Source organism: Corella eumyota, chromosome 3 (genome assembly GCF_963082875.1).
Source record: "Corella eumyota chromosome 3, kaCorEumy4.1, whole genome shotgun sequence".
Classification (NCBI taxonomy): Eukaryota; Metazoa; Chordata; class Ascidiacea; order Phlebobranchia; family Corellidae; genus Corella; species Corella eumyota.
The window spans coordinates 8,085,609-8,109,847 of NC_137492.1; the positions used below are offsets into that span (position 1 = coordinate 8,085,609).

The following is a 24,239-nucleotide window of genomic DNA, read 5'->3' on the forward strand; positions in this document are numbered from 1 at the left end:
CGGTTGAGCATTGAAGTTGTCTAGTAACCTATTTGTCATCGATTGTGAATTGTGATTCATGATGGCGAATTAAATGCGGTAAATTATGTCTATAATACAGCTACAAATTAAAAAAAATGTCTTTATTTTAACAATGGACATTATGTTACGGTACTTAGTTTTTAACTTAAAAGCTATCGCTTTATACATTTTTTTAACTGGTGATGTTGGTTTATTAAGCGTAAAGATAAGGTTTACAATAATATACTAAGCTTTACAGCTTTACCTTACTTTTACAGGGTAAATAAAACCTAAGTTATTAATTTCTGAATGTTATGTAAACATAGTTGTCAGATAAATGTTAGAAAATATGAATATGAGGCCACTGCAAGTGAAGAAATATTCACTTGATCGCGATTACAAAGTTCATGCCAATGATGTTTTGGGATTAGGAATAAATGGAAAAGTGTTGGGTTGTACCAACCGAACTACTGGGCAAAAATGTGCTTTAAAGGTAAGGGATTTTTGTGATTTGCTTTTAACTGAAGTAGAAAATGATTTTTCTGTTTTTTTTTAATTAATTTTTACTAAAAGAATTTTTGTAATTAACTTTTCAAGAAATAAAAAAGTCAATGAATGCCTTTTGTATCGCTTCTTATAAAAATGTTTTTAGTAATTTACCATATAAAAGTTATTCAAACGAATTTGCATGTGAAAACTAAAAATCAGCAATTAAAAAAAACTAAACATTTTTATTTTTCGATACACTTATTATAAACAAATAATTTAATTATATTTCAAGGTGTTGTCAGATTGCAATAAAGCAAGAAGAGAGGTCGACATGCATTGGAAGGCGTCAGGTTGTCGACATATTGTTGGAATTATTGATGTTTATGAGAATGTTTTCAAGGAAAAAAGATGTCTTGTCATTATCATGGAAAAGTAAAATATTGTTAAATTTACACTATAGAATTTTTGTAATATTTAAAATAGCAAAGGCTTTTCGAGATTTTTATGTTTTGAACTTTTGAAACAGATGTCTTTAAGTTTATGTATAAATACTTTAATTAAGTTTATTTAAACTTATTTTAAACAAAAATTATTGTTTTTTTTTGGGTTTAAACGTGATTCTATAAAATTCCAATTAATGATAAGGTTCTAAGTTGGCGGTTAAATAACGATTTTTGGCTCATAAAAATATTTGTTTTTGCTTTTTTGTTTTTACAAACTCGATAACACACTTCCTGGTTTTGCCTTCCTTTTTTGTGTATAGAAAAAAACTTATGAATGGTTTTACACACTCACAGTTCTATTTATAAATGCATTACCAAATGGCCTAATTTAAATTTAGTGATAACATTTAAAACAAAATTATTATTGGTTTTAAATGGTTTTTCATTTGTTGACTTGCTTTAAATTAATCAGTGTTTTAAAACTTCATTAATTTTGTTATAATTGTTTTAGTTGTAGTTTAAATTGTAAAATCCCCTACTTTTACCAAGAAACTCAAGTGCTATTTTTGTTTCATTTGCGCTGTAAATCCCAGAAAACGAAATTTACACTTTCACTGTGACGTCATAGTCACTTTAGAACGCTTAAACATCTGTGGAATGTATTGGCGTTTATTAAACCTTAAATCATGTTTATAGCCTTATTGTTTATCCGTTTTATTCATTTCTAGGGAAATTTTAATCTCTGTTTTAGGGCATTCAGAAGCAGGCTGCTTCTATTTTTAAACAACATATTGACGTACACAGTAATCCCTTATAAAAATTGACTAAAAATTTATTTTAAGAAATTGTCTTTAGCCTTGAGCGTCACATAAATAAAATTTCACCATAATTTGTATTGACTATAGTCGTATTGTTTTATGGAAAATACAATTGACAATTGGTTGATAAATAAGAATAAATAGCTGATAAATAACCTCAAAAATATATTCGAATTGTGTTTGTATAAAGGTTGCTTTATTCTACATCTTTTTAATATGCAATACAGTTTGGATTTTTCTAAAAAATTATTGTTTTTAATGCCGTTACCATAACCATTTAAACATTATAATACATTGTAGTTTATAGTTAGTAATTTAAAGTTGAAAAAGATGTGTCGAATTCAAAACCTTTAATCCAACAGCGCACGATATAATAGCTATCATGTTTTTATGACACTTTTGTTTGTTTAACATTACGACATCGTGCCACACATAAAATTTCGTGTCGTAGTTTTGGAGTAGTATTAAAGTTACTAACCTCAAATTTTGAATGGATTAGCTTTTCAATTTATTTTGCGTTTTTTATGTATTTTTATAGGTAGCATTTTTAACCGAAGACTTTAGTTTTACTATACGCGTTATTCAAATGATTAATTTTCGGTAGACTGTAATATTTGTACTACTAAAATAGTTGCGATATGTATTTGGTCCCTATAAATTATTAACAACGAACTCGTAAAATTTACCGTTTATTTTTTTTTATTAACGGCAAAAATGTTAAATCAAATATATCGACTGTATTTTTCTCCTTACCCCGCCTTATAAATTTGAACTAAACTTTAGTTGTTCAATCGTTCACGTTTAACATTAAATTTAACTTCGTGGTTTTATCTTTAAGAGAATCGAATTATTTGCTAGACGATTTTAGAAACACACAAATTTGTTTTTGAATTATGTATTTAAGAGTCATATGGACTATTAGTATTGTGTGCAAAACATACATATACAAACTATATAGAATATTTTTTAAGTACAACAATATTGTCGGTTAATTAATTTAATTGATTAATTGTGTGTTAAGTTGTATTTAATTTTGATGTATAGTTTTACTAGGAATAACTTAAAAGACTAATTAAACAATGATTTGTAGCTAATAGGGCGGGTTAATAAATAACAAATACCTCCTGTTAGGTCGTTAAAGTATATGGAATGTCTAATATTCGAAGCTATTACACTTTTATTAATTCATTTTTATAAACATTTTAACTTTCGACTTTAAGGTTATAATTATATTCCATTTGTTTGTAAACAAAGTTTAACAAAAAAAATCGACTTATCGATTGTTAAAAACCTTGAAATTTTACTCTTTTCTATTGTTCTTTGTCGCGGTATCGCGTTACCGGCAGCGTTACGTCATAATGATTGCTTTGTGTTTAATCCTGTGACGTCAATATACTTGACAGTAGTTTATTATCGTAATTAACTTATTACGACGGGCAACAAAATTCTATAAACGAATTAATAAAAATTACAAATTAAAATTTGCAAATTTGTAGTTTTTGGCAACATTTTTGTATTTATTTAAAGCAATAAATATTAATGTAATTGGTTGATCGTAGTTTTCAATATTGTTTAAATAATTGCTCAATTGCGAAATGTGTTTAAACAATTTATTATCTAAACAACCACTTAAGTTACGATGTTGCACCACAGTTAGGAAAACTCGCTTTTTGTTTTTTAATGGATCGTGTTTCGACTTTTTGTGTGATGAAATGGTTTCAATCAAACTTTGGTAAATATCACAAAAAAAGCGTGTGTAGTAAGATAATGGGAAAAAATAGAATGAGATGTAATGCTGTTACCCTGGAAATTTTGTTAAAACCGCACATATTTTGTTTTCTAGAATGCAAGGCGGTGAATTGTTCAACCAAATTCAAGATCGAGCCGAATCAGCTTTTACTGAGAGAGGTAAGTCACGTGATCTTATATTGGCGCCAAATCTGTTTACAAATGACATATAACATGGTATCTCAGCACAAAATTGTTGTTTAATTTATTTGCGATACTAATTTTTTTTTTGTGACTAAAGTTGGTAAAAAATAATTTGTTAATTTTCGCTTTCACTAGTTAAAACATGGAGAAACTAATATTTTAATATTTTCGAAATTCTACAAACGCGTCATTACATTACTCGGTTTGTTGCGGTTTTAGAATAACATTTTTTTCGGAAATTGGAGTTAGTTTTATGGGAAAACTTTGATTCGTAAAATGTTTTTTAATTTAAAATATTTTGGGTTACCTTGTCGTTTAAATATAGTCGAAACTAATTTTGCAATTTTTATATAGTTCATACCAAAAACTGTTATTGTTACGTCGTAGTTTTATATTTATTACGTCACTATTCTGCTATATTACGTAATTTAAAAAAACTTATTTATTTGTAATATTTTTTGGCTATTGTTTAATATTTTCTACGAAATAATTTGCCATCAAAAATTACTTTATTATTTTTTAATTATGACGTCACAGAGGCAGCAGGGATCATGCGCGACATTGGAAGTGCGATCAAATACCTCCACGACTCCAACATCGCACACAGGGATGTCAAACCGGAGAATTTATTATACTCCGCTAAAGGACCAAACGCAGTTCTTAAATTAACCGATTTCGGTTTTGCTAAGCTTACGACCAGTGATAATTCGCTCAATACACCGTGCTATACACCTTACTATGTCGGTGAGTGACGTCATTTTTGAAATATTTTTTGTAATTCGAATTTTTGGAATATTTTATAGTTGTTCTAACTATTTTATGCCTCATAGCGTTTACACTAATGTCACCTTTTAACGCTTAAAACCCAATAAGCGATTTTCCTTAAACTTTTTTCTATTTTCACAGCACCTGAAGTACTGGGTCCAGAACATTACGACAAATCGTGCGATATGTGGTCTCTCGGAGTCATAATGTATATTCTGTAAGTGTTTATTTTCGATTATGACGTAAACCATGCCCATATTGTAACGACGCGATCACGTTTTTATTAAGGCACTAGGAGGCTGATACACGGGCCAATTATTCGAATAATTGATTGTTTATGTAAAGTTTATGCCCTCTAGGTTAGGTAATGCTGGGTTTCGTTTATACAAAATTGTAAACTTATTTGTATTTCTAGTAAATTGTTTAGTTTGACCAAAGATTAGTTAACTTTTGTAACATCTAACCCAATTTAAATCTAGTGATTAACACTAAGATTTGCTCTCATAAAGAAAAATGCGAAGATAAGACTGGCAGAAATTTTATTTTTTTATTTATTTATTTTTTTTGAAGTATTTTTTGATTTTAATATTGTTTTTTGTTTTTATTCTTGTTTAGATTATGCGGCTTCCCTCCCTTCTACAGCCACCATGGACTTGCCATCTCACCTGGAATGAAAAAGAGAATAAGGAATGGACAATATTCATTTCCTGATCCAGAGTGGAGTGCTGTATCTGATGAGGGTGAGTATTTTATTGTTTAGGGGTTATTGAGTTTGGGTAAATGTAACAAAGATTTAATATTATAAGGGTGTGATAGCATATAGAGGGTAGTAGGGGTAGAAACGGTATTTTTAAGGGAATGTTCAACATTAATTAGGGTTGGTTTTGTCTGGTAGTGTGGCATATTATTAGTTAGAAAAATGGGTCTAATGGTTTTGGGTTTTAGCCTTACCAAAGCCACCTTATTTGCACTAAAGCCCAGCGTTTAGGAATAGCTTACAGGCCCTTAATTACCCTAAGATAATATGGGGATAAAAGTGTCATTTTTTTCTACCATGTTGTCTAGTATATCCAAATACTTCGCTTGCCATTTATAGTTGCATGACTTTTTTTAAGTGGCTTATTTTGCAGACTTTTAAAGTAATCTTTAAAATGTCAAAGTTGCTATTGAATAATTTACCTCCCGTTTAAGTTTGCCAAGTTGTTTCTTTTGTTCAAATATTAATGTTTTTAAAGGTGGGGGGAATATTTAATAAGTTTTTTTCTTGGTAAAAAACTAATTGGTTTTTAAAAAGCACTTAAACACACTTTAATGTTTACTTTTGATTGACTTAAATAGTTAAAATCTTTAATATTTAATTTAATAAAAATATAATCTAATAATTATTGGATAAACTTAAAAAATATAAAATTTATATGTAAATAATTGATTAATGCAACGGGGAAAAAAGGTTTGATTTTTTAATATTTTTTAATACTTCTCTAGGTAAAATGTTGATCCGAACTTTACTTAACACTGACCCAGTGAAAAGATTGAAAATCAACGACTTCATGAAACATCCCTGGATTTCAGTAAGTATTTTATACCCTTTTTTCTTCCTGTTTTTTTGTGATACGATTTTTCTTTAATTCCAATTGCAAGATTTCCTAATTTACCGTTTCCTCATTATTGATAACTTAAACGTCATATTCTTACCACTAGGGGGAGAGCGAGGTGCCACAGACGCCGTTGTTTTCAGCTCGAGTTTTGAAAGAGGAAGAAGCTCAATGGCCTGAAGTGCAAGTAAGTTTATGTGTAAAAATTCTTAGTTTTTTGGTATTGATATTGTATTGTTTGTTTAACAAATTGATAAAATTAATGATTTGAGGGGTAATCGAACTTTAGATAACAGTTTATTAATCTTTAAAAATAATTTTTATTTAGGATGAAATGGCAAACGCTTTGGCGACGATGAGAGTCGATTATGATGACGTCACGCCTATTAAAACCATGGACGCTGTTAAAAACAAACTGCTCCAGAAGAGAAAAAATCGGCAGAAGTCAGTAGAGGGTGTGAAATGATGTCATCATGACGTCATAATGTGGACATTTTAACGTCTCGGTTTTTTCGTGATACGATTTTTTCGTGAGCCAATATGATATAGTACACATCTTATTTACTGTGAATTACGAATCACATGAAGTCTAAGTCCTCGTGACGTCTCACGAACTCCACATTCCAATCACTAAAGTGTTAATTGTGACGTCATAATCATGTATCACGATCGTGAGTTAATTATGATTATGTGAATTTGTTTTCCAAGTAATTATTAAATATTGTGATTTTTTTGTATTTTGATTATTTACATCTTGCGGGGCATTATGACGTCACTGATATGCAATAATGCGCTATTAGAAAAAGTAACATGACGTCCAGTTGTCTTGTGGCGTCACTGAAATATTATTATTTGTGATAATTGCTGCGCTTTGTGTTTTTTTTGTGCTTGCCTGTTATAAAGTGCCTTAAATATTATACTTCAAAGGTTGAAATGTAGATACATTTTATTTTGTAATATTTGGAATTTTTGTAAGCGATAAAATGCCGGGGACTAAACACTTATAAATTAACTTACAACTGGTCATAAAAAGTGTTTGAAGTTGTAATTTAAAAGTTTTTTTTTTTTAAGACGGCACTATATTTTTATTGTTAATTTTACTATGCCCTCTTTTAATTTTTAGTTGAATTTTTAAACTAATAATCATTGTTTTTGCGATTATTACGATATTATGTATTCAAGGTTGATATGTTCTTTTACGTTTTATGTTTTAAATTTTGGAGTATCTCGATTATAGCATTCTGAAGTTTAATAAATTAGTGCACAAAAATAAAAATTGTTTTGTTTATTGTTTATTGAGTTTATAAAACTTTCGTTCTTTATATTTTTTAGGGTGATTAAATAAATATTCTCAACAAATATATCACTTTTAATTTACGGTCCTCGCTAGTTCTCATGTGTATTTTACAGTCCTAAGTTTTTTCGAGAACTGTAAAGTACGAGTGATTTTAATAAACTGTTTCAGTTATAAAATTAATTGCTTAATAAGGTAAAAAAATATCCAAAACAACCCTCCTGAGGATAAACAGAAAATAAACAAGGTATTGCACGAGTGATTTAGTTGTCGGTTTAGTTGTGTCACGTGACAAAACAAACTTTTATTTCGCACTGTGAAATCCTGTTTTCTGGGAAAGGAACATTAAACGGTTCCATTGCATATGTAAAACTTACCCTGTTTTTATAGGAAAAATCATAAGTTTAAATTTAAACAGTGTCGAATATGCCGTTAAATTTGGACTTATCTGATTTCATTGGTACTAAAATTCAAAATCTGAATAACAAAAATCTGGTGAGTTTAAAAATCTGACAAATAATCGTTTGTCAAATTGTCTGATTGTAATTAATTCAATTTTTTGTAGTTTTACTGTTTAATGTTACTACCCAATATAGCAATATATATTCTTTTTATTGTAGCAACAAGAAGAGGAAATAGAATGTTTAAAATTAAAGAATGCTGTTCTTCATATTAAACTTGCGGAAACGTTGCATTTACTTCAACAAACACGAGAAAAACTCAACTTCTATGAAACACAAAAGAACAACAATAAAGTCAATGATCTAACAAGATATGAAAAACTTAAAACAACACAAACTCAAATACAGGTTTGCATACATTTAACTTTGTATCTCCAAGTTAATAGAGAAATTATTTTTTTTTTTATGTGGAAAATTTGAGTTTAAGGCCTTTAAATAGAGTAACATTTTTTACGTTGTCCCAGTCTCAACTTGCATAAGGCAATTTTAAATGTATTTAAACAACTTGACATGTAACTAACCCGCCAGATGTTTTCTGGCTCAACAGCAGTTTTTACCTCATTTTCTTTGACCCTAATTGTTGTAACCACTACACCATGCTGCAACAATATACCATATTAGCAGGATGGCAAATGAAAAATGGGAAATTAGCCTATTAGATTGCTAAGTGCCATAATCATAACTTAACAATTAAATTTTAATAAATTTTAGGATGTTAGAGAAGAACTGGGAGGATTGTCACAAGATGTTAAATTCATGTTAAATGAAGTTCAGCATTCTTGTACAACAAAGTTGTTTGATTTTATTCATTTTACTGAAAATATTAAACAAAATGACAACATTCTAACAGGTTTAAATTAAATTACCTTACAATTGTTTGTGTAATAAAATATAACAATACAATCAGGGTACTATAGTTATTAAAAAAACATTCATGTAGATCATGATTTGGGACTTCACAAAATTTTATTTATTACAATTAAATTACATTGCTATGTAAAATTTTAGAACTACAGGCACAAGTAAAAGAATTGACTTTACTTCATGAAAAAGAAAAGCAGAAACGCAAACGGTTGCACAACACATTAGTTGAACTAAGAGGAAATATCAGAGTTCATTGCAGAGTTAGACCCTTGCTTGATTTTGATTCCACCTGTCAATCAAATGATGAAGGGGGAGGGGCTTCCAATCAGTGGGAATCAAGTTCAGATTGTGCTTCAGTTTATTCTGAAGAAGTTTCTGGAATTAGGTAAGAAAACTAAACCCCTGTTATAAAGAGTAAAAGATTTGGAAAATTTTTAAACTTTAGAAGTTACCTTATCTGTTATTCTGTATTCCTTTGTTACATTCAAAAAGCAATTTACTAGGTGTTATATTATTAGTTTATTTTATTTTTTTAGTTTACCTGAACAAGTAGTCCAACCATTGGATGATGAAACTATTTCAATTTCAACAAGTAATCAAAAGCAAAAAACTTTTCAATTTGAGAAAGTCTTTTTTCCACAAGGTCATTTTTTTTTTAAATTGTTTTACCTGGATGTTATTTAAAAAATGCTAAAAATTTTGTAGGTCTATTTAAAAATGGTATTTCTTTATCAATAAAAATCAATTAAATTTTATATATACTTGTTAAAATAAAAAAAATTTTTTTTAAATTGTATATACAGATAGTCAAGAAATTGTATTTGATGAGATCAAACCACTTATGACATCCTTATTAGATGGTTATAATGTTTGTGTGATGGCTTACGGGCAAACTGGAAGTGGTAAAACCCACTCCATGCTGGGGGATTCCCTTTCACCCGGTATTGTACCCAGGGCTGCCAAACAACTATTTAAGTAAGTTTGAAAATTCTTATTTTAAATAATTAATATAAAATTTGGTAAAAAAATTATTGTCAAATAATATCATTTAATCTTTTTTTTGTAACTTTCAGTCATTTAAATTCAGTAAAATAACAACTTTTTTTTAAAAAAGTTTATTAAAGTCATAATTTAGTATTTTTTTTTTACTCAAAAATTAGTAAAGTTGGTGTCAGTGAACACAAAAATGGTTTTAACTTTTAATAATTTCACCTACTTTTAAGTTATACAACTTAAAAAAAAAATTAAAATAAACTAAAAGAAAGAAAAGGGAAGCCCTGTTTGTGATGATGTAGAAAGTACAAGCTTGTATACATTCACTGCGCTACTTAGTACTTTCTACGTCAGACAAAAAAATATGGTAACCTGGTTTTTTATGTTAATCATTTTTCAGTATTTTTAAAAATTAACTTGTAAGTACCACAGACATTTTTTAAAGGTTCTAAAGCCATTTTTTGATTTATCGTCAACCATACTAACAGGCTATATACATCACTTACATAATTGTAAAACACTCTAATATAACACTTTAAATAAAAGAATTTTCAAAAAATTATTTTAAAACTCTAGGTTAATAGAAGAAAGAGAAAATGATAATATTAAGTTGGAAGTATCGGTAGCTGAAGTGTACAATAATGAAATATATGATTTGTTATGTGATGATATTCGAATGAAACATGATATTGTTACTGGTACAGGGGGGAGAGGGGTACCCACCTTACAGCAGTTGTAAGTTAAATTTCTTAAACAATTGTTCTTATACCTTTAATGCAAGATTATTGGAAAAAACTTTTTGTTAAACTAATATATTTTTAAATGAAACTTTTTTTTATGTACATATTTATTCAAACAATCCATAGACTAAGTTTAATTTTATCATCTTGCACACATAATTTTTGTCATAATATACACAAATATCTTCTTGGCTAAATTTATCTTACTTTCTTTTTTTTATTTTTAAACATCTATGTTCTATATTTAACCTAATAAATTGACGTATAAAATACACCTGTATTCTTGTATTTGACATAAATATGTATTTTGTTCTTATTCTAAATTCATTTTTTATCAATAGTCCTGTAAGTTCAGCTTCCGATATTGAAGATTTAATGAAACATGGATTAATTCACCGAGCTAAAATATCCACCCAAGTTCATGAACATTCAAGTCGTTCGCACTTAATTGTAACCATTACTGCAACCACTACACGCACCAAACTACCAACAACTAAAAAACACACACCACGGAAAAGACCAGTTTCTGCTGGTTCTAGTTATTCAGATTCAGGTTAGTTTTTATGAATATGAGCTTACAAAATTCAAAAAGTTAAGTTTTATTTGTTACTTGTTTTTATTTTATGTTATTATGTGACATTTTGTTTCAATATCTAAATTTATTTATAAATTTAGGGACCAGAGTCCGGCGTAAACTTCCACAGGTTAATCCCTCGGGCATCGACCAAAACCATTCTTCAGTGCCTTCATCCCCATCTTTCTCGCAGTCCTCTATTTCATCTCAAGGTCATGACACCATGACTTCACAATCCTTAAAAAGTAACATGGTGACCTTTAAGACAAAGTTACAATTGGTTGATCTAGCTGGAAGTGAATGTGTAGGTAAGAGAATAAAATTTAACACATTTTTTTGTGAAAGGTACTACTTCTCAAAAAACACAACTATGCAAAATTGATATATTTTTTCAATCTTTTAAACCTTACATCATTTTTTAAACAATATAGTTTAACTAATAGTTTACTTATGTTTATAAATTTTAAGGTTTATCTGGTGTGAAAGGTGCTGCTCTGCGAGAAACTTCTTTTATAAACCGCTCCCTATCAGCTTTAGCTGATGTTTTGGGTGCTTTGTCAGAAAATCGAAATCACGTACCTTACAGAAACTCAAAACTTACTCATCTGCTGCAAGATTCGATTGGTGGTGATGCTAAAATGTCAGTGCTGTTGTGTGTCTCACCATCGAAAAAGTAATGAATAACAATTCATATATTTATTATAGTCACTTAAAGTGAAGATAGAAAATATGGTTTATTTGTCTTACATATGGAGTTTAATAGTATTTAATGTAGTGCTAGCGTTTGGCAACAGCGTGCTTGTAACGCGTTTGGAGTGTTTGTATCACGTGAGTGTTGATTGTCTTGATTGTGTTTACGCACTGATTAACGACGCGCAACTATTTTTCCTGCTATGGCGCGGTAGCTCATTTTGATTTATTCTACTTTGAACATTTTAAAAGTGTACATTGTTTTTATTTGCAAGTGACCTGTTTTCAATAAAGATTGTAGCTAATGAAGACACCTGTTTAAGGTTTTTTTTTGTTTTTTTTAGATTTTTGACAGAAACTCTCCACTGTCTTGGATTCGGTTACAGAGCTCGCCAAATTCAGCGTGGGCCTCCTAAGCGAAGAGGGGATTCTCCAAGACCACAGTCACCAGCAGAAACCCTCTCACCACGACAACCAGTCCCCAACAATGTTGTGCGAAAAATATTTTAACTGACGATGTAAATTTTTCATACATTTTATTTAAAACATGTTTTTTTTATGAAATTGAGATTTGTTTTTTTCTTTTTTTGTTTGAATTGTTATCTTCATTTTTATTTAAATATGATTATTAAAAATGATGTACCTCGCCGTTGTCACGTTCAGATAACGAAGACGACGCAAAGTTACGGTTATCAAAAAATATATACAACTAGTGTGATACGTTAAACAAATTACCACAACATTTTTATTAAACTTTATTAAAGCAATATCATATAATATAAAATATTATATGGAATATTATAGAAGTGGGTTTATTTTTTGTCATCAGACACCCACATTATGCTGTAATAACATCGTAAATTGGGTGTATAATTGCAGAGACCCCGATGTTTTTAGCAATATTTTTTTTTTCGTTATCGCTAACTTGTTACTAGAATCTAACACCTTGCACAGAGTTCGGCGTATAATATTTATTAATAAGGCAATAATGGCATAACACAAAAACACAACACAACCGTTCAGCAGGTTGTTCAAAACGCGCGATTTCAGGATAACAATTATTTTTAGATTTAAATTTTTTTAATTTGTATACAATATCATAGGTCAAAAATATCACGTCACCTTATTAAACCCAAAATAAAATTTAGCTCTTTTGCTCTGTTAAAAATTTTCGCAAAATGTTTTATCTTGAATGTTAGTTACATCAATGCGCGTCTAATAAAATAAAAAATTTTAGGTTTTGGAATTTTATAAATTTTTAATAAAAGTGTCATAACTTTTATGAATATTAATATTTTCAAAAAAATATTTTGTAAACACGTTCATTGGACCAATGCAGTTTCAGCAGAATAATTATTTATTTATTTAAAATATATATATATAATTTTGTTTTAATTTGTATGCAATAACATTGGGCAAATATATCACGTGACCTAATTAAACCCAAAATAAAAATTAGCTCTAACTTTAGTTCCGTTGAAAGTTTTCGCGAAATATTTTATCTTGATTGTTAGTTAGGCCAATGCGCGTCTAATAAATATAACATTTTAGGTTTTAAAATTTATAAATTTTTAATAAAAGTGTCATAATTTTACGTTTAATAAGTTATCTAAAATAAAAAACACAATAGTTAAACAAATGCTAGTAAGATATAAAATATTACATTGTTTTAACTTAAAACCTAATGATGATGCTTAGTGCTCACCACATAATGCCGTCAGGGTCAGGCAGCCAACGTTATAATAAATCTGCCGAAGTTATTTTCTGTCATCACAACTTTTATGTATATAATCTAAACTTATCTTAACATAACAATGACTCTATTTAAGTAAATATTAGGTTAACTGAACTATTATTCTATAATATAACATAACTAAAAATAAACAAAAACTGTATCCTCGTAACAAAAAAAAACAAAGGACTATTACAATTTTATCCGAAAGTTGTTGTTTACATCAAGTGACACCATTGAACCATAAAAGAATAATTTTAATAGTTTTTATTCTCAATCACCTTAAAATGCAATTTAAATAAACGCATTTTTAAATATTTTTTATTAAGCATTAAATTCATAAAAAAAATTAAACAATGTCTGTAATATAATAGTATTTAATATAATACACAAAGTGACAGTTAAAAAAATATTAAAGTAGAGGCGTTGAAAATACTCTTTTCATTGCATATTATAAATAAAAAGTAAATAATTTAACAGCTTGAAAGTATGGATATTAATGATAAAAATGTTAAAGTCAGAAACGGTGTTAATATTTTACCCCCACTGTTACAGTTATCAGTTGTACAACAATCCACAAAACAATCTCTAAAAATCAAATTTGTTAGAAATAAAAAAATTATTGTATACTAAAATAATGCGGTAACTCCAAAAAATATAGATAAAGTAAATGCTAGTTACCGGTAAAAGTAATTCTCTTACAAATTAAATTACGCTTCTAAGGTTAAAACAACTTACGTGAGTCGAGCTAGCGGGTTTATTGAAAACCTTTCTTTTTCAAAGTCTTCGCAATTTAATTGTTCACAAGTTGAAGCCGGTACACAGGACCCGATGTCTACAATTCCTGTTAATATGTAAATCAATTCACTGAAATGACTTTTTGGTCCTAAGGTTAACTATAATATCATATTTAATGTAATGTAATGCTATTTTGCTACTTGTGCATTTTCTAAAATGCTAATTTAAAAATGCTTTTAACGCCGTAACAATTATATGTAAAACATTGCAACATTTTGGTTTACAAAATCTTCCAATTTTAAATCTTCTATATGTGAATGAAGGGATAAATTTACTTACCTTCTATTCCAACCAAATCAACAAATGCTTCCAGCCTAACACAAGCAAGTGGTTCTGTAGCGGTAGAGAGGTCACATGCCTGCGGTTTCATCGTGTTTTGCTGGCGCAAGTCATGCTCTAGTAAATGTCCTTGGTAGCAAGACAAAGCTAACCAAAAATACAATTTGGATTATTCTATAGTAAAATAATTATTAACGAGAATATGTGTTAAAGCCAAAATATTTTACCCGAGAAAGTGTAATTTTAGACTTTTTTAAAAGTTGACAATAATTAGAACTTGATTTTATGTATGTATCAGTTTTTCAATTACCACTTATGTTTTCCCTTCTTAATGCAGGTGTAGGAACAGTTACAGGCTCGGTTGTTGTTGTAGTTAAAGTTCGACTTTGGATTTCTGCGTAGTTGCAGTTGTCACTATCACAACACGTAATATCGCAGTTTCTGTGAAAATTATAACACACAAGTAAAATTTTGATGAAATTAAATGCCACATTTTGACTATAAATAAATGTTTTAGCAATCAATAGTATTTGTCAAAAAATTTGTGGAAAAATCTCTACATTAAATCCCAACTGTTTTACAATTTGAAGTGTACGAAAAATTATCTGTAAATATTTAAAATAAATGTTTACATAAAGTTGAAATAAACTTTAACAAGAAAGTTAATTAATTTAAACTTACTCCAAACGAAAAAAAAGTGGGTTTACTCGTTTTACCCTTGCAACATAATCAGAACAATTTAAAGCTCTGCATGTTGATAAGGGCATACAATCTCCCCATATAGTTGAACCTGAATATTAAATTTAAATAAATTATCTTTTTATGTAACATTACGAAAACACAATTTTTTTAAATTGTGCTGTTGGGCATATAATATAGAATCAAAGTCATTTTATATATTTATTTAATGTTTTAGTTGTAGAGGTTAATGCATATTTATAATCATAGAAATAAAGTCATATTATAATAATCTTTTAATTTATGAATTTTAATTATTTCTTAAAATTTGTAAATCCCACTAGAATCCCAGACAAAATTATTTATAAATATAATTTCAAACGCGAAAATCCGTGTATTGACAGAAAATTGGTTTTAAATCAAAATTAAATGTCAAAAGCGATATCTTTAAATTTAAAGGAAAAATATACTAATACCAACCGGTAATCGATTGTATAGTAACATGAAAATTAAATAAAGGGGGATTCAATATCGATTTTAATAAATTGAGTATTAGGTTTTAAAATCTCCAGGCAAAATCTGCTGTGATATATAAATAACACATATTAAATAAACTATGTGTTTAAATATTAATTACCATTCCTGTTTTATATAGCACTTTAAGGTAAAAGGAGATACATGTTATATTAGAAGGATCAGATAATTGAACTATCTGTAAATTATATGTGAACGTTATATACTAAAGTTCAAGTATAAATCATTCCTTCATATAAATTTAACTTAATAATACCTGAGTCAGACCCTAACAACGTATGCCACCTTCCTTCAAATCGAACACAAACTGTTTTATCAGTTGCATTGGTGTTAGTAGAACAAGTGCTTTCAGCAAGGTAAGTACGATTGTAAAACCCGCTAACAAATGTGTAGTTCTGATAACAACTGCTGACTGAAACGTTTGAATTGCTTACTGAAAATAAAGCGTTTTTTAATTTAACCATTAAGTCATTTAGTTTTGTTATTTATGTATTGTATAAAATTAACGTACGAGTCGTGGGCTAATTATATGTAACGAATTAAGAAATGTTAAACAATTTACATACAGAAGGTGAAAATTAATAACATTTTGTGACATTACATATTTTTTTACCAAAGTCATAAGACAGAGGTTCGTCATCAGATGACGTTACAGTCGTCGATGGTGAGGTGCTGACGTATTGGGAAATTCCCCCGTTGCAATTGTTTGAATTGCAGCACGTAATGTTACACGTTCTAGAATAATTAAAACGCGATGACAAATAATACGATTTCATCCAAAAAAAATTGAAGTTAATTATTTTTCACTTCAAATTTAAAATTATGCGCAACGCAATATTAAACAAACAAGATAATATTAGCAATATGTGACGTCACTGCGTATTCGTATATTACAAATATTCACTTACTCGACCCTTGAGAAAAGTGGGTTTATTGCTCTAACTGTAGGTAAATATTGTGAGCAATTTAAAGCCTCACAATCTGACATTGACATACAATCCCCCAGAACAACAGTTCCTGTAATATAAAAGTAAAACGATGTAAATTCAAGAGTGGTTTTATTGCACCTAGACATTTTAAATTATATATAAATATACGAGGTTAATTACTAAAGACGGTATAAAAATCCCTGCTACATTCTCATTTGGTTATTTCGTAAACTATTTTAACAATAGGGGCGTTTAAGAAGAAACTTTTAAGCTTTAGTGTAAATGTGAATAAGCTTAAGTAATATGATTCTATAAAGATATTAAAAAAAGTAATGTTTAGCATAAAAATAACTAATATAATCGCTGGACTAGAATTAGTAGATACAAATATTCAGCAAATTATATATTCTAAACAAAATAATTTGATTTTTCAAATATTAACGATCCAAAAAAATTTAAATTTTAACCTGAACTTGGCCCAAATAGAGTGTGAAATACGCCTTCGAACCGAACGCAAACCAAAGTTTCGTTTAAAGCATTATTCGGACATATGCTTGTTGAATAATAATCTCTGTTAAAAAATCCGCTAGTGAATGTATAATTTTGATAGCATGATGTAACCTGAGCTCGAATCGTAGAACATATAACAAACAGTAAAGTTAAAAACAGTAGGTTCATTTTAATTGTATCGTTGTCTGTTATAATAAAAGTACATTAAAATAAGTTTGCAAAAACGTAAAAAACGTAATATAAATTAAATTTTTATATATTTAACTAGTGCACTTTATTATTTTATAACACTACTCTAAAATTGTCAAAAGTTTCTTTTAAATATAAGCTATACAATGTTTTACACGTTGCTATTTAACACTATGCCAAAAAAAGCGCGTGATTTTAAGTAAAAATGCAAACTAATTAATATCCGGCTGAAGTATTTTAACAATTCCATGTTTTTAGTCATTTTAGTGTAAACAAAAAATACTTGTGTTAGTAGTTTGCATATTACGTAAATATATTAAATAAATATCAATACATTATTAGACTCATAACATTTTTAGCTAAATTTAAGTAATATTAGGAATATGACGCATTATTTAATTTGTAAAATTAAAAATAGTGTTTTTGGAATTTTATTCTTTAATTAACAAAATCGTTTTTTTACGGGTATTATAAATTTGGATTCTTCCCAACTATAATTTGCTTTTAAAGGAATTTATTAAAATATTAAAATTAATTCAATAGTAGATTACACATGAATCCTTATAAAATAATATCGATTATATTTGCTTTTAAAATACAAAATAATCCTATTCGGATATAAAATCATTTTTTTAATCAATTTATCTTAAATTGACCTTTATTTCTGTTTAAAAATTAAATTTTTTTATTAAAAGGGTTATGGCCGAAATGTGTCAACAAACCAGAATATTAAACGCAATGATATATAAATACGCCAAAAATGGAACATTAATTTTTGGTTAAATCATTAAATCGATTTTAAAACGTTTTTAAAACAATTTTTTTGTGCAAAATTAAAGTTTAAAAAAAATACATTAAATTTGGTTTTGGGTCAATACATATAAATCATTATCGAAAATTAAAAAAAAATTTACTCTAAATATTGATCCAAGGTCACGTTACTCCAAATATCTAAAAATAAGCGTGTTATATATTAATTATTCTTTCCTAATGGGGATTATTGAAATTTTTTGTCTCGCTGCGGTTGAGGCAACGAACTATACAAAAACCACTGTTTAATATGACAAGACAACCGAATATAAAAATAATTTAAATTTTTTTTGTTCGGCAGTCGTTTCAAGTAATAATTTACCATATATAATAATTTTCTTCGCGTACCAGAAAAATTACAAATAAATAATTGTGTAATAACATTACCTAGCCTTTACCCTAAATTATTCAGCTGTAGAAAAAGTGTGTTGTAATTTGTACTTATATAACCTAAAACAAGGTTTATTGTATTAAATTAAAAGTTTGTATAGGTTTATATTGCAAATAGCATCTGACATAAGCTTTTAGTTGCTGTAATTTTAGTAAAAAATGATGAGTAATTTTTAAATTAACAAAAATCGTTGAAAGGAATGTGATATTTAGGTTTTGGTTATCTTTATAAAATGTTTATGTTGGCCCTGTAAACAAAATGTAAGATAGAAGAGGCTAAAAGAAGATAAAATATATATGTAAGTGAGTTTTAAAGTTAAAGCTTTTAGAAAAATCTTAGTTAATAAATATATTAAATTTTTACGCAAATTAAAAATAAGTTTCGCACAAAAAAATTAGCTAATAAAACTTAAATTTATTTTTAATCATAAAAAAATTAAACTGTATATTAAATAGGAATCAAAAATAAAATTTTAAGATTATCGAATAATACCTTTCAGTTATAATTAATGTCTTTATGTTAAAAAAAGAATTAGTTTCAATATTAATGGTCTGATTATATTTTGGATAAATCTTTCGCTGATACATTATCTTAACAAGGTGGATTCGATTTACGGAAATCAAGATTGTAAAAAATTGATTAGCGGTAAAACCCATTAATATTTATAAAAGCAATAAAATATAAAATGCAAATACACTGTATTTCAAATTTTATTTGAGATAGGGTTTGCAAAAGTTAGAAAAGTCACATTGATTTTGAATTAAAAAATTAATAATGTATGATTTTCATATTATATTGATAAGGTTTTATCGTCAGGTGATATTGTAAGACAACAACGAATTAATTTATTTAATATTTTTTTATTTTCTGTAACAATTAAAAATATCAGTTGCTCAATGATTTTACAATAAGCAAATTTTGTATCAAAAAAATCATTAAAATGCCTTTTTTTTATTTTAGAGAATAAAAAATTAAATTAGAAATGACATCGAGAGCTGAAACAGAATTGTTGACACAACCGAATTGGAGGTTAGTGTCAATGGACGAACAGGAAACAGAACCAATCGCTGCAACATGGGTTTACAGTTTATTATCTATTTATACGGCGGCTATATTTATTTTATCAACCGGCTCAAATGCGATGGTTATCTATGCTACTTATAAAAATCCAGTAAGGTTTTTGAATTGTTAAAATTAATTTTTAGATGCGTACTTCAGGGCTTTTCGAAAATTTGAGAAAATAAGAAAGAGAACAGCTATAAGTTAAAACAGCAATTGGTTTTAAAAAATAATGACACTTTATTATAAGATACATAGTAGGTTTTGAGTTAGGGATTAGGCATATATACATATATATATATATATATAGTAAGGGTATATACAGGGTTATAAATGCCTATTCAAAAAAACTAAAAAGTGATAGGACTTACTACAAAGGTTGTTAGTGTAATAAGTTAAACAGCGTAAGTATTATTTTAGTTAAAAATATTCATTTATTTGTTTTGTTATGTGTATGCTAACAATAAATACACTTTATGTTTTATTTTAAATGCTAAAATCGACGCATATTTTAAATTTTACAGACCTTGCGAAAACCGATCAACTATATCATCATCAACCTAGCGCTTGCCGATTTACTTTGTGGTTTGGTAACCGGGGTATTTATTTTGCCTTCTAACATGGCTGGGTATTATGTTTGGAACCAAACTATCTGCATTGCTGAAGCTTACATGTTCTCTATATTCGGTAAAAACGAAATTTATGTAACAACTTATCTTTAACATTTTTTAAATTATTAAAACACATATTTAAAAAAAATTTAATATTAATTTTTTTTGTAATAAACTTTTTTCGTGTTTATACATTTTTCAGGTATTGTTGGTCTGATGTCGATTTGTATTATGGCAGTTGAACGAAGCATTGTTATTTGTAAACCATACGGACTTCACAAGTTGACTAAACAACACGCACTTTGCGGTTCGCATTTTTTTACTCAAATTGTTTAAGAATTATTTACCTGCCAATTATTAAACTGAGAACCATTGCGTATAAGTTTCCTAATATTTTTAGGAATATTGATATCGTGGCTATGGTCAATCTTATGGAATCTTCCACCAACTTTCTTTAAAGACGGAATGGGAATTAGTGGAGTAGGAACCGCTTGTACTCCTAACTGGCACTCAAAAAATAAATGGTTATTAATAAATTATACTTTTTTCTTTTTTTTGTAGAAAGTTAAAACCTAAAAACTCAATTCGAATAAAGCTTCTGTTTTAAATATAAATTTGTAACAGTTTACCATACATTATGCAAACCTAATAAATGCATGCCCATAACTAATATTTAAAGTGTTAAAAAAGTATGCAGCTTTAAGTATTGCGTACGCAGCATTAGTAATGAGTATTATAATTAGTTTTTACTCAATTCTCCGAATTTATAAATATTTAAATCCTTTATTTTTCAATAAAAACATAACGAATCGAAATGTCGAAATTTTTATGATTCATCAAAATCCAAATTAGTTGTTTTGTTAAAATAAAAAGAACAAACCAATGAAATACCAACGTGTATATTAAAATTTATCATAAAATCAACTTTTAAATTAATATAAAAACGCCCTAAAGAAACCACGCGGTGTTTTTTGGCTTACTTAATTTTCAATCAAACATTTTTTTTATCGCATTTTTTTTAATTACGTGAAACATGGTTTTACGTCATCTCAAAAATCAATAATTAATTTTCTTTTTCGCGAAAAATTAAACTTGAATTGTTATTTAGGGCTGGTACCTTTATACCCTTATATTTTGTATTTTGTTTTGTGATCCCACTTCTTTTAATTATCACATGTTACTGGCAAATTATTCGCACAATAAAACACGTAAGTAACATATAATATGGATAATCTAAGTACCTTAATAATTGTTTATAGAATTGTCCTTAAATTAAATATCAAAGTTTCTTAATTTTTATACGTTTATTTTAACCGCTAGGTGTCAAAAGAGAGCATTCTATCTAGAAGATCGAAACGTGAAAGAAAGGTGTTTAAAATGGTGTTTTTAATGATTTTTGTTTTTCTTGCAGCGTGGTTACCCTACGCCATATATTCTCTTTATGTTATCGCAAATCCACATAAAAAGGTAAAATTTATAAAAATAAAAATAGTTGATTTTTACCATTTATAAAAAATTTTTATAATAATACCCAAAATTAAATATACAAAACAGTTTTTTTAAATTATATGTTAGTTGTTTTATTTAATGTTTAAACAGATAATAGAAGCTTATGGTTCGATTCCATCCTATTTTGCTAAGTCTTCAACGATTTACAATCCTTTAATATATGTATGGTTAAATAGGCAGGTAAGCCCAATTTACATCAAAAAAATTTTTTTAATTTTTTTATGCACATTTTTGGTTCATAGAATAACATTTGTTACCTTTTCAAAGTTTTAAGTTGCAATTGAGATCCTTGAAAGTTATTAAACATGCTGCCAGATAATTACCCTGCAGACTGATTCTAGGCTTGGCATGAGTTTGTACTGTTTAAGGTGCCTTACTCAAGGGTATTACGATATATAAGCAGTGGGAATCGAACCAATGACTTTATGCTGTAAAGCTAAGTGTGTTCTAACCACCACAACACGTTGTCAAAGTTTGTAGTAAAAAACACCAAAAACAAATAGGTTAGTTTTAAAACAATATTGTAACAGTTTCATATTTACGAATTTTTACATTTCTTTTCTTAAGTTTCGACGCAGCGTTAAAGCTTGTTTTAGTTGCGGGGAGAGCAACAACCACCCAACCAGCGAAATGTCGACTACAAGCAATGTAAACCAAAACCAAAGTTTTTTGTCGATTAAAAACAAATCAACTCAAAGTTTGAACAAACAGCACACAACTTCAAAAGTTTAACATTGCTATTTAAAATTAGGCCACGTTTGGCCTCTTGTTTTCAATACTTTTTCTATCTTAAAATTGTTTTACACCATAAAAACTGTACACTATTGTAAGCTCAATTTTGCTATTTATCCTGTATATTTATTAATGTTCATAAACTTTGTTTAAATGTTCCTCAATTGGGCACCCGTAGCTTAACGTAATACGTTAAGTTGCGTAAGACTGGTAAACAGAACATTAAAAATCTAACCTCATTTACATGAAACAATTTTAATCAATTACAAATTGATAAGGTGTTGCAATCAATGTTTGTATTGCTAATGGTGCTATAAAGGAGTTGTTTCTATATTTAAATGTTATGTTACCAATCCTAACAGTGTTTTGAGAACACCAAGAGGTGTGAAAGTCAGATCACTTGGTACACTACATGAGGTCGTGAGTTTATTTACAAGTGATGCTTAAGCGCCTAAGTAAGGCGCTTTAGACGATATAAACTCCTGCTGAGCCAGCAGCATAATTTTTTAATCAGCAGCATAATTTTCGGGCAATTGCATTGCATATAATATCCCAAACTGCTAAAGGCAACACGAGATTTGGTCGGGATAACTGTTGTTACTTTATGGTTAGGTAGTGAAGGCGACCCTTCCACATCGAGGATAAAGGTATGTATATATAAAAATTAATTAAAAATAATTTTTAAGACAAGCGTTAAAACATCCCACATCAAAATGCTGTTTTCGAAATTGGGTTTTACAATCGCAATATCTTGCCTTGCTATTTTGTTTGGAATTGTGGCTTTAAGTACTCATAATTGGATTGAAACCGGAACTAAGTCATTGGGACTTTTTACATCGTGTACATGTGATAGAGTCGAACCAAGGACAAGTACCAATTTTTTTTCATAAAATAAATTTTAAAATTTAAGCCAAGTTATAAGTAGAAAACTTAATTCAGTATTACAATGTATAAAAAATTAGTCAGGCTATTATAAATTGCAAAAGTTTTAATTTTAAGCCTATAGTTTGATTTTAAATATAGCAAAAGAAAAAATATTAAAAGTCCGCAATTTGTTTTAGATACATCTGAAATCAAAACCACTATTGCTTTATTTATGACAGGAATTATTATTCAATTTTTTTCTTTAATTATTATCTCAATTGACAAAGAGTTAACTGCCGGAGTTGGGTTCTTCGCGTCAGGTAAATTAGTTATTACTCAGTTTAAAAAACATGAATGATTATTTAAAAATTTGAGAAAAAAATTGTTTGCGAAAAATTTTTTAACCAACAAGTTTTAAAAATACAAAAACCGGCAGCGTGGTGTAGTGGGCAGAACACTTCCTACACTACTTGAGGTCCTGGGTTCGATCTTCAGTGATCTTACTTTGTAGCGCTCTTGAGTAAGGCGCTATAAACGGTAAGAACTCCTGCTGACCCAATACTTAATCAGCAGTTAAATTATCGGGCAATTATAAACTATAATATCTTAAACTGCCACAGGCGACTCGAGACTGGGCCGGGGTAACTGTTACTCTATTGTCAGGTCGCGCATTCGACCTTTCCACTTAAACACCCAATTTACTTATTTTTAATTTTTTTAGCTATATTAATAGTCGCTGGTATATCGTTTTTCACAGCGAGTGAGCCTGGTAATATAAGAGGAGGTGACTGGGGTTTTAGCTATGCAGCTGCTTGGATTTCAGCTATTTTTTCGATTTTAGGGATGTTTATTGTACCAGGGGGGAGATGTGAAATTGACCTCACATCATCAAATTGTTAATATCATGGTTTTGAACGAGTTTACTGAAAACTCAAATAAATAGGCCGTTTTTTACA

At 28.4% G+C, this 24,239-nt stretch overlaps 4 protein-coding genes across 4 annotated transcripts; 3 read left to right on the forward strand and 1 right to left on the reverse strand.

Annotated features, from left to right (window-relative positions):
* Nucleotides 1-282: 282 nt before the first annotated feature.
* LOC145746286 (MAP kinase-activated protein kinase 2-like) lies at nucleotides 283-7,309 on the forward strand. Its single transcript, XM_082564537.1, has 9 exons — nucleotides 283-493; nucleotides 782-921; nucleotides 3,594-3,658; nucleotides 4,220-4,426; nucleotides 4,589-4,664; nucleotides 5,063-5,187; nucleotides 5,933-6,018; nucleotides 6,149-6,229; nucleotides 6,371-7,309. The coding sequence occupies exons 1-9, from the start codon at nucleotides 338-340 to the stop codon at nucleotides 6,506-6,508; spliced, it is 1,074 nt and encodes a 357-aa protein (XP_082420663.1). The 5' UTR covers nucleotides 283-337; the 3' UTR covers nucleotides 6,509-7,309.
* A 362-nt stretch (nucleotides 7,310-7,671) lies between these two features.
* On the forward strand, nucleotides 7,672-12,378 carry LOC145745498 (kinesin-like protein KIF25). The gene is made up of 11 exons (XM_082563592.1): nucleotides 7,672-7,831; nucleotides 7,957-8,145; nucleotides 8,509-8,647; nucleotides 8,806-9,046; nucleotides 9,198-9,304; nucleotides 9,465-9,636; nucleotides 10,231-10,389; nucleotides 10,736-10,947; nucleotides 11,070-11,276; nucleotides 11,437-11,641; nucleotides 12,003-12,378. Exons 1-11 carry the CDS (start codon nucleotides 7,763-7,765, stop codon nucleotides 12,166-12,168), a joined length of 1,866 nt encoding a protein of 621 aa, XP_082419718.1. The 5' UTR covers nucleotides 7,672-7,762; the 3' UTR covers nucleotides 12,169-12,378.
* A 1,443-nt stretch (nucleotides 12,379-13,821) lies between these two features.
* LOC145745923 (uncharacterized) lies at nucleotides 13,822-16,754 on the reverse strand. Its single transcript, XM_082564103.1, has 8 exons — nucleotides 16,588-16,754; nucleotides 16,293-16,414; nucleotides 15,936-16,112; nucleotides 15,149-15,257; nucleotides 14,778-14,908; nucleotides 14,468-14,614; nucleotides 14,129-14,234; nucleotides 13,822-13,978 (listed from the first exon to the last, which is right to left on the reverse strand). The coding sequence occupies exons 1-8, from the start codon at nucleotides 16,752-16,754 to the stop codon at nucleotides 13,864-13,866; spliced, it is 1,074 nt and encodes a 357-aa protein (XP_082420229.1). The 3' UTR covers nucleotides 13,822-13,863.
* A 3,107-nt stretch (nucleotides 16,755-19,861) lies between these two features.
* On the forward strand, nucleotides 19,862-22,500 carry LOC145745713 (parapinopsin-like). The gene is made up of 8 exons (XM_082563864.1): nucleotides 19,862-19,971; nucleotides 20,092-20,254; nucleotides 20,381-20,485; nucleotides 20,579-20,702; nucleotides 21,287-21,386; nucleotides 21,499-21,645; nucleotides 21,778-21,867; nucleotides 22,255-22,500. Exons 2-8 carry the CDS (start codon nucleotides 20,188-20,190, stop codon nucleotides 22,417-22,419), a joined length of 798 nt encoding a protein of 265 aa, XP_082419990.1. The 5' UTR covers nucleotides 19,862-19,971; nucleotides 20,092-20,187; the 3' UTR covers nucleotides 22,420-22,500.
* The last annotated feature ends 1,739 nt before the right edge of the window (nucleotides 22,501-24,239 follow it).